The sequence below is a fragment of the Spinacia oleracea genome, chromosome 3 (genome assembly GCF_020520425.1).
Source record: "Spinacia oleracea cultivar Varoflay chromosome 3, BTI_SOV_V1, whole genome shotgun sequence".
NCBI lineage: Eukaryota > Viridiplantae > Streptophyta > Magnoliopsida > Caryophyllales > Amaranthaceae > Spinacia > Spinacia oleracea.
Genome location: NC_079489.1, coordinates 17,578,350 through 17,588,592, shown reverse-complemented (window position 1 = coordinate 17,588,592; position 10,243 = coordinate 17,578,350). Strand labels below are relative to the sequence as shown.

General features: G+C 35.1%; 1 protein-coding gene across 2 annotated transcripts; it reads left to right on the top strand.

The window, feature by feature from the left end:
- The first annotated feature begins 1,031 nt into the window (after positions 1 to 1,031).
- LOC110802275 (coatomer subunit delta-1) lies at positions 1,032 to 8,484 on the top strand. 2 transcript variants are annotated; one of them, XM_022007725.2, is made up of 12 exons: positions 1,032 to 1,186; positions 1,705 to 1,782; positions 2,305 to 2,344; positions 2,595 to 2,839; positions 2,977 to 3,219; positions 3,376 to 3,559; positions 4,891 to 5,180; positions 6,453 to 6,645; positions 6,731 to 6,884; positions 7,285 to 7,347; positions 7,441 to 7,537; positions 7,969 to 8,484. In XM_022007725.2, the coding sequence occupies exons 2-12, from the start codon at positions 1,780 to 1,782 to the stop codon at positions 8,053 to 8,055; spliced, it is 1,599 nt and encodes a 532-aa protein (XP_021863417.1). In that variant the 5' UTR covers positions 1,032 to 1,186; positions 1,705 to 1,779; the 3' UTR covers positions 8,056 to 8,484. The 2 variants fall into 2 exon arrangements, with proteins under 2 accessions (XP_021863417.1, XP_056695226.1); XM_056839248.1 differs by lacking the exon at positions 1,705 to 1,782 and having other exon boundaries at positions 1,072 to 1,186.
- Positions 8,485 to 10,243: the final 1,759 nt, after the last annotated feature.

Here is a 10,243-nt window from a genome sequence, read left to right as displayed (position 1 = left end):
TCTAACTTATAAGTATTTTGAGTTAACTTAGTGTACAATGAATAAGAATGTGTGCGTGACAATACGCCCGTTCTAATTGGTAATTTGTAGGGCTGTCAAATCTCAACCCGAACTGTTGAACCCACTGGGTTAATCCGAATCGTTAAGAACCCGAACCGTTAATAACCCGTTAGTTGGAACCCGAAAACTAACCGAACCGATAACATTCAACCCGAACCCGAACCGTCTCGAAAATATTAAACTGATTAAGACCCGATACCCGATACCAACCGTCATGTGTCAACCCGAACTGTTTCTACCCGAACTGAATGAACCCAAAAACCGTTAATGACCCGATTTATTTCAAGCCGAACCGTTTCAACCCGGAAAAAACCCGTTCACAGCACGAACTGTTTCAACCCGAACCGTTTACAACCCGAACTGTTTCAACCCGGACAATTTACAACCCGAACTGTTTCAACCCGGACCGTTTAAAACCCGGACAGTTTACAACCGTTAATTGACTAACTTTTCTTAATTAAGTTTATGAAATTAATTGGATAATGAACATTACTACATTAGTTATAAATCGCGTAATCAAATTATATGGCCTCTTTTACCTTTCACTTAGATTGAATAAGGTAGATATTATAATATAAACGTATTGAAAATTGTGATTTTAGTAATAACCCGATATTGTTTGTAATTTGTATCCGAATTGATCTGACTAAACATGAACCCGACCCGATTACAATCCAGATAAACTCGTTAACAAAACGAACGGAATTGACGACCCGACCCGATATGAACTCGACCCGATTATAACCCAACCGATATGAACCTGGATCGATATGAATCTGACTTAACCCGTTTATGACCCGACCAAATATGACCCGACCCGATATGAACTCGTATCACATAACCCGAACCGGAGTTGAACCGTTAATTTTCAACCCGACCCGAATCGAGCCGATAACAAAATGAACCGGTTTCAACTCGAACTGATGAACCCCAATCAAAACCTAACCGATGAGCCGATTTGACACCCCTACACCTAATTTGGTATCACTACGTCTACGTGTTGCCTCACTCTTCTCCTAAAGTACATTTTCTTGCAACTGCACTTACAATCTTACACTCCCCGCAATTTCTCCACATTTGATAAAAATCTATACTGTTTTTCTCTCGTACTCGTAATTCTGTTCAGGTTCGTACTTTTCTTAATAACCCACATTTTAATTTTTGATTATGTTCAATATTAGTGTTAATTTCTTGCATGTTTTTCCAATTATGTAGCAATTTTTGCAACCCTTATTAAATTGATATGTAAAATTATGTAATGCCATGATTTTCTTGATTTCTGAGTTCATTTTCCCACCCAAATGGGTGATTAAGTGATTTGTTTAGTGTTTTGATGAAATTGTTTAGATTATTAATCCAATCCTATGTTACCCTATTGGCATGGCGTTACTATTATGATTAATTTTATGCGAGGAAACGTTGATCAATACCCTTAAATTTAATTATATCATTTGTTATCTAGGGAAATGTTGATCATGTGCTGTTGATTTTGTATATTGTATCATTTTTATGTATGAAATTGGTGTTGATGATGAATCTGTGTACCGCATTTTGTCAAGAAGAGTGATGAAATATGTACATTTTTGTTTTTTCGATTTCGAATTTTGTTTCTCCGTCTGAAGAAATTGTTCTGCGCTTTTGCAGGGTTGTCCTGTTTAAAGTACTGAGTATACAATTCTCAATCTGTTGGGTTACCTTGTATCTTTTCAGGGTACAAAAATGGTAAACATATTACTTGATCTATTTAATGGGTGTATAAACAAATTGATGCTACTCTTTTTAAGCATGTTTGTTTCCTGGTAGTGCGATATCTCAGTACGCGTTAGGCGCTGCCTTTGTGTAAGTTGTATATATTCCATATTTGGGCATACGTCTGTTGGAATGATCATAGGAAGAAAATCTTTACTTCATTCTAGCTAGGAAGTGTTTTGTTCGCTGTCGAAGGTCATCGTGGAATGAATGTGGTTTGTTAGATAATACTAGTTACTAGTTATATCTGTGTCCGACTGATATGCATTATGTTTACTGAACTGTTTTTTCTGTCACTTGTACAACTATAAGTGACGGCCTTTTTGTTAAGATCGAAGGCGTGTTAGGTGTTAGGCATATATATAGTTTTTCATCCTTTAGTCATCTGTCTTGCTGCTAGAAATCAAAGTTGCCTAAAAATGCTATTTCATACATCTTTCTTGCTGTGAAATTTGAAAACCTTTTTCTGCTCTGAACTCTGCCTTCCTGGTGCAGGTTGTCCTTGCAGTTGCCTTCACAAATAAATTTGGAAAAGGTACATTGTTATTCTTAGGAAGTATAAAAAAATGAACTAAGAAAAATGATTAGCCTCCTGTTATAGCGGGGTAAGGATTAAACCGTGTACATCGAACCTGACCTCCCTTACCCCATTTTAAATTTTTAATGAGGGAGCTCCATAAGAAGCGTTGAGTATTGTTATTGTACATTGTTTTTCCCCTTTAAGACTTCTTTTCAAATATCTCGAGTTGTCACTGATTATAACCTTTATTGTTGATTTTCCTCAGCACTTGTCTCGAGACAGTTTGTAAATATATCCCAGATAAGACTTGAGGGGTTCTTTGCAGCTTTTCCGAAACTGATTGGAACAGGAAAGCAGCACACCTATGTTGAGACTGAGGATGTTCGCTATGTCTATCAACCGATAGGAACCTTTTATTTGATTCTCATTACAAGTAAGCAGAGTAACATTGTGGAAGATTTGGAGACTCTGAGGATGCTTTCAAAGGTTACATCCTTAGTGTTCACTTTGGTAAGATATTAGTTTATTAGAACTGCTAAGAAGCTTATTTTGGCTGCACTTTCTTTTGGGGGTTAAGTTTAGAATTACTTTTACTTTCAAATTACTGCTAATGGATGCTTGGAACTAATTCCTTATGCCATATCTAGGTACCTGAATATGTACCTTTTATAGACGAGGAAGAGATTTGTGAGAGGGCTTTTGAGCTAATATTTGTAATTGACGAGGTCATCTCAATGGGGCTCAGAGAAAATGTAACGGTGGCACAGGTTAGACAGTTTTGTGAGATGGTAAGTGAGGAAGAGATGTTTCACAAAATTATGTTGCAGATCAAAATAAAAGAAACATATAACATCATGAAGCTCAAAGCTAGTAAGATCGATAAGAGCAAGGTATACCGACTGGGAGAGAAGCTCCACCTGCTTTTTTCTGTTACTTGTTCCTAGTTTTGTGTTGAAATGTGCTTGTGTTTTGTAAATGCTTTCTTCATGCCTCAATTTCCCATAGGGGTCTTTTTGTCCAAGTAACTCTTATAGGATGTTCTGCAGGCTGATAGGAATAGAGGTGGAAGAGGAAGTTCTATGTCTCTACAATCAATGGGACCTGGAGAAATTGAACATATCTTGAGCGATCCTAGCATATCAAGTAGCAACGATGGATTTAGCATTGCTTCTGGGCCTTCAGCGTTTAATTCGAGCACGTATCTGGACTCATACTTTAGCAACTCCAAAGGTTTGTATTGTGTCATCTACGAAATTATGATTATCGGAATCTATCATCCTAATTGTGGATCACCGTTGTGTTGTATACTTGTATTAGGATTGAGAAGACGAGAATAGCTTCATTAATTTAATACCTTATGAACCATTTTTTTTGTTTCACAATGGAAAAAAAGCTATATTGAGCCAATAGTTTCACCATAATTTACGAATAAACCAATTTACCGTACAATTTTGACTTTCTTTAAAATTCAGTAATAGATAATATCATAATAATTGATTATTAGACTTAGTGTTCCACTGCTTGCACATTCTGTGCGAATCAGACATCCTATTCCTGAATTCCACATACCAAAATGATGCACATTGTAGGCATAATTTGCTTTGTTACCCTGACAATAGTATATGTCTATATCTTATAATGCTACATCAATTGCAGGAGATACAGCGTAATGTCTTTTTTGTTACCCGAACAATAGTATATCTTCTGAATTCAATTGTCATGATCTCTTAAGACATTAGATCTATTCTGATGTCTGATGCTACATTTGTCACTCTTAGCTAATTCTTGTTTATTACTTTCCCTCACTTTTTGTTATCTTGTTTTTGGTTTTGTTGTTTGGGGAAAATAACTATTACTATTAATGGACTTAGAGAAATACAAACCTGAAAAAGTAAGTGCACATCGTTTTCATTGCCTGTCATCTAGTGAAGTATCGTCATTTCAAATGAGGACTAAGGTTGAGAAACAGGATAAGGGTACAAGGGCAAGGCAACAAGTCTAAGATATAAATCCTCTTCATTTTAGGGATACTTTTCTGTCTCTAAAGAGGTGTTCTATACATGTGTACAATAGGCTACTTATTCTGTTATGCCTACTCAAATAACCTTTTCCGACGAGGATTGCTTCCTTGGTGCTACGAAGATTGAAACATGGGTTGATGGAAAACTGTCAACCTCTACTTTTGCTGTCTTGAGTATGCATGTGTTTCTGGACATTGAAGCATACTGCTAAATCTCTGGGCTTGCTTGATGAATGTTCAGTGGGAAAAATTGGGGTAAGAGGTTGTGACTTTGAGTATCCAATCATCAATGATCCCCACCGCCACCCCAATCAGAACAGCACAAAAAAGGAAAAAGATATTTGCATTCAACTACCATTCTGTAGCATTGTTTATCTGTCTCAATATCCTCCTGCATGCTACTTAATGTTCTTACCCTGTCCATGGTTGTTATGTTGACTGTAGAAATCTGCACAAGATCACTGGAATTGTGTTTGTCCTGGAACAAGCTTTTTGTTTCAATAGTTAATTAGCTGATAACAATATATGCCTTGGAATGCAGCTGCTACTGCTCCATCTAAGGGTCAAGGGATGCAGCTTGTGAAGAATCAAAGGATTAATCAGTTCTTGCAATCCTTGAAAGCTGAAGGTGAAGAAATTACTGAGGACGTACAGCCAAGTTTAATTAAATCGAGGGCCACTGCTCCACCACCCTCTAATCCAGTTTCACTAATTGTTGACGAGAAGCTTTGCGTGACACTTAAAAGTGATGGAGGGCTTGCTAATTTTGATGTTCAAGGGTTCTTGTCACTTCAAATCCTCGATGAGAAAGATGCTTATCTACATGTTCAGGTGCGACCACTTAAGCAGTATTTGCATTTAGACAGTTCATGGTTTTCCATTGGGAGGGGGGAGAGTGATCCGCATGTACAAGGTAGGTCATCTTTTAAATGATGGAGTGGAGGATGTACTGTGCATATTCATGACTTGAACTTGTCTGGATCCATAATTGTGAATAATGTAGATTCTTTTATGTTTGGTAAAGGAATAAACAGAGTTTCTGAGACAGATTGTTTAGGCTTAAACCTAAGATAGAAAATATGACCGGGTTTCTTCATCATTCATAGCACACAACCAACAATGCATAATTTGGCCTGACTATGAAAAAACATGTTAATCATTCTATTTCTCTTTGGAGGGTTTTGGTAGATGTTGGATGGATCTAATGCATAGGGATTCAAGTCTACTCTGAGGTTGGAAAATGGTCGCAGTTGTACATGCTCGATCATCAGCTCATGTCCAACCTACAAAAGCAATCTTTGAAAAGGAGAATATTTGACAGGTTGTAAGTGACCATAAATATAAGAAATGTGCCACATCTTCTTCTATTGGATAAAGGCAACCTGCTATACTGGGCTATCAGATACAGCTGCGGTGCTACTTGACTGGTTAAGATTGGACTATATGTGTGTTGACATTGATGGCAAGGCCCCTTGGTTTCTAACTAATACATCTCTACCTTTCAAGTTTATATTCTAAAAGTAGTCACTAACAGAAAAGTGTCAATTATCTAAAGTGGTATACTCATGAGTCAAGACAGCTTAACGTCATTTTACTAGTGTTGTTAGACAAATGTTGATTGAAACACTAAAAAGGTACTTGAAATGCTACACAAACCACATGTTACTGCATATTGTTAATGTTGGATGGAGAAACAGATTGCTTTATAGTTGGACTGTTAGAGAGAGGAAGTGAATTTTGTTGGGATGCCAATGTGGTGGGGATCTGTTTTATATGTATGTATACTGGATGTAGCGCTTTATATCCATTATATCTTGTGAAGCAATCTTAAACAAAGGAAATAGTGGTCAAAAGTAATTGGAATTGGTCGATGGTAGAGCTTATGCAGTTTTCCTTTCTTTCCCTTTCTCGGAAAGGAGGCTGGCTGGGAGCAGGAAAGGAAAGAGTTGCTGGTTTTACAGTGTTGCGGCTGTAATGTTTCTAGATGATTATTTCCTTGAAGCTCCACTTTTTCTTCCCTAAAGAAATTTCGCAACGTGTTTATTAGTTTTGTTCCCCGTGTATTTATTCTTGACCTTATTGTTTACCTGTCATCTCGTGTAGGTTGAGTCTGCAAAGAATCCAAGCATAGTGTTCAAAACACATCCAAGTATCAACAAAGAATTGTTTTCCAGTGAGAACACTTTAGGGCTCAAAGATCCTAATAGGCCCCTTCCTACTTGCCAATCCAGTGATGGTGTTAGCCTTTTGAGGTGGAGGATGCAGAGTTTGGATGAGTCCGCCCTCCCTTTCACAAGTTAGTTTGCTGTTGCATTATATATCACTGGTGAATGACGATCAGTATACTTATAATTCTTAATTCTTATACTCATCATTTGTAGTAAGCTGCTGGCCTAGTGTCTCTGGGAATGTAACTGATGTTAGCATTGAGTATGAAGCTTCACCTAAGTTTGATCTTCAAAATGTTATTATATCAGTGCCTCTTCCATCAATCAGAAAGGCTCCAAATGTGAGGCATATTGATGGTGAATGGAGGTGAGTTATATTTCTCTATTCTAGGATTTGTTTGACTTTGCTGAGCTTTTTTCTTGTTCGGTCTTTTATCAAATGTCATTTCGATGCTCTATCCTTTTCGATCTTTTCCTTTTACCGTAATAGTGGGGGGGGGGGTTTTTTGTTCTCCCCCAAGTCACTAAATTTTTTATATCCTCTACTAAAATGCTCCACCACAAGGAACAAATGTGTATAGATGAACCTTCGGCTTATTGTGTAAATTGTAATTGAGGAAGTGGATTTTTTGAAGAAATTCTTTATGTCTGTATTTGTTTGTATCTTTTCTTTTGTGTTGCTCTATACGTTTATCGGCCTTGAGAAAGCTCCTAGCCTCCCACTTCTTGAGCAGATTCGGATTTAACAATTTCTTGTTCATTGACAGGTATGATTTGAAGACTTCAGTATTTGAATGGTCCATATTATTAATTGATAACTCCAATCGTGTGTGAGTATCTTAATCAGAATATCTCACTCACTCTACCTATTTTTGTCGGTCTAATCTTTGATCTGACAATATGCTCTGATCACCTTCTGACAGTGGATCAGTGGAGTTCTCTGTCCCTGCGGCAGATCCATCAACCTTTTTCCCCATCTCTGTGCAGTTCACGACTACGAATACATTCAGCGGATTAAAGGTATGTTTATGTTAGCGCATTTTCTGATAAATTGTTAATTCTAAACCTATAGAAAACCTTATCAATGCCCCCTTTGCCTTTCACAGGATTATGGAATAGAGTGGTGTATATGTATGAATGTATGATTTATGCAAAACAGCCTGATCGTATTGCTGATTTCTAGAGGTCATTCGTAATTATATGTTTGAACATGTTAAAAGAAGTAAATGATGGTTTAATTTAGAGGAAGTGTACAACGGTTTAACACGAATAGGTTAGGTTGCACAAATGGCTAAGAAAAATGGAGAATTGTTGAATGGAATGGCAAGAAAGACTGATAATTTCACAATGCTGAGTACAAGTGTGGTTCCTAGAGAGTCAAAGTCCCTGCATAAGTTGCTTGTTTCAGATAATTTTAATTCAATGTACTCTTTGTTGATAATGTCTCACAGGTTGTTAATATCATGCCACTAAAAGGAGGTTCTACGCCCAAATTTGTTCAGAGAGCAATGCTTTGTGCAGATTACACATTGGTGTGACGACGCCAAAGTTATATCACCAGGCTTTCTGCATAAGTACATACTGCTAGCCCGTCAATTTTGTTTGTTCTCGTTCCTTGTGAATAGCTCGCCCACTGCACCAACTATGACTTCTTAAATGATTTCTTCAGCACAAAGTATTGCAAAGTAGCAAATGACTTTTGAGTTGTAGAATTTTTTGGTCAATGAACTTTCTTTCTTAAGCTGTAATTAGCTCGATCAATCTTGATGTAAAAAGAAAAATACTTGATTTTTTGTTTTGGACGGGTCATATTCCTATTTTGGGTTGGTTCAAAATCATGATCCACTTTCTAAATTTAGTTCAGAAAGCTCACATTGAGGCGGCCTTAAAGATAACCTTATGAGTTATGTAAGTAAAAAGTTGCATAAAAGTAAGATGAATCTAATATATTATTATTATTATTATTATTATTATTATTATTATTATATACATAAAGTGATAAAGGGCAGATTTTTGGAGAATATTGGAGCGTCATGTCATGTCACGTCGATTTCCGTGTCATCAAATACTAATATAGGAGTATTTCAGATTTAATAAAACATAAATAAAGATAAATAAATATCCGATAAAATATAATAAGAGATAAATTTTGCTAGGAAGTAAAAAAAAAAAAAAAACTCAGTAAAATATAATAAGATAAAAAGATACTTATCCTGCATTAAAAAAATAAAATAGAATTACAAATGTTATCAAATCAATCATATGATAAGTTATATATTGTGATTAAAAGACTATACGTATTTGATTCTTATATAAATTCATCTGGGCATAATCAACCCATTTGCACAAATCAATGTCGTTTGCATATCTTCTTCTTGTTAAAACTGTTCTCACATTTTTTGTTTTTTCCCCCTACCCCTCTCTTTAGTTTCTTCAAGATTATTCACGTAGGTCGGTAGGTAAGTTGTAACTTTTTTTTTTTTTTTTTGGGGATTTTTAGTGGCTAATTTCTTCCATAATTGTGTTGCTCGTAACCTGTACTTCGTATATGAAAACATGTTGTCTCCTTGGGTTAGAACTCAAAACATCAAATCTTTAATATATATATGTATAATCTTTGAATTTTTTTTACAGCCTTTTGGCTTAGAGAATGAACGGTAGTCATTGTAGACCCACACTGTCATACTCATTATTATCGATTATAAAAACAATCATTGTTCTAATTATCACTTAAAGTTGGAAAAAAAAAAATCTCACAAACACAGAATTTGAATTTAACCCCTACATCACACAGATTTTAAATCTAGTTATTATGATTTCAAACTATTTTCTTAAGAACGAATTTCAGTTAAATACGGAGTATTATTTAAGGACGGAGGAATTGTGATTGTATATAAAAAGTCTATTGTTGCACCTCATATTCCAATTATGAAGTCAATGTTTGGAGATAATTATTCTCTTAATCAAGTTTTCTTAGTTGTCGAGGAATAATTTTCCCTTAATCAAGTTTTTCTATTGTCGAAGAACAACGTTTATTTGTTATTTTATTTTTGTTGGATGCAAATGAGTCATAAGAGTAATACAAATTACAAATGAGGAAGAGAAATTGAAATACTAACCTATGATCCTATTGTAAACATACTTTTAATTTTAACTATTAGATCAAGACCACATTGGTACAAAGATCTTCTATGAGTCGGTTGTCATACGCATAAGACTGTTGATTTAATCATTAAAAAAATATAGAACTATTCGATTAAAAATTATAACTATTTGGTTGTAGAGTATACTTATTAATTTATATAATTATGTGATTACAATGTATACCTATTTTATCAGAAAATACAAATACCATTTGCCAAGCAGTTTTATACTTCGTACCTAAGATCGACCGTCATAGAATTGAAGTACGTATAAACTTTTGAAAATGCTTATAAACGGAGTTTTTTTTTTTTTTTTTTGACATAGGCTTAATTTTGCTTAATAAAGAAATATTACAAACTACAACTAAGGGATTTACATTAAAAAAAAAAAATTACTAACCAAAGTTTTGGTTTCTCAAATAGGTAAATATCAAAATACTAACATTGTGTTTGAAAACCTAGTTAATTAATGTGAAAATGTGAGCAAAAGTAAAATTATAGAAATTTATTAAAAAATAAATCTGAAGACATATGTGAAAATCTATAAATTTTAATTTGTTTGGCTAATCTTTGTTTATATAAC

Coding starts and splice junctions, on each gene's coding strand:
- LOC110802275 (XM_022007725.2), top strand. Junction 5,181..6,452: donor ATGCTTATCTACATGTTCAG/GTGCGACCACTT, acceptor CATCTCGTGTAG/GTTGAGTCTGCAAAGAATCC. Junction 6,885..7,284: donor CATATTGATGGTGAATGGAG/GTGAGTTATATT, acceptor GTTCATTGACAG/GTATGATTTGAAGACTTCAG.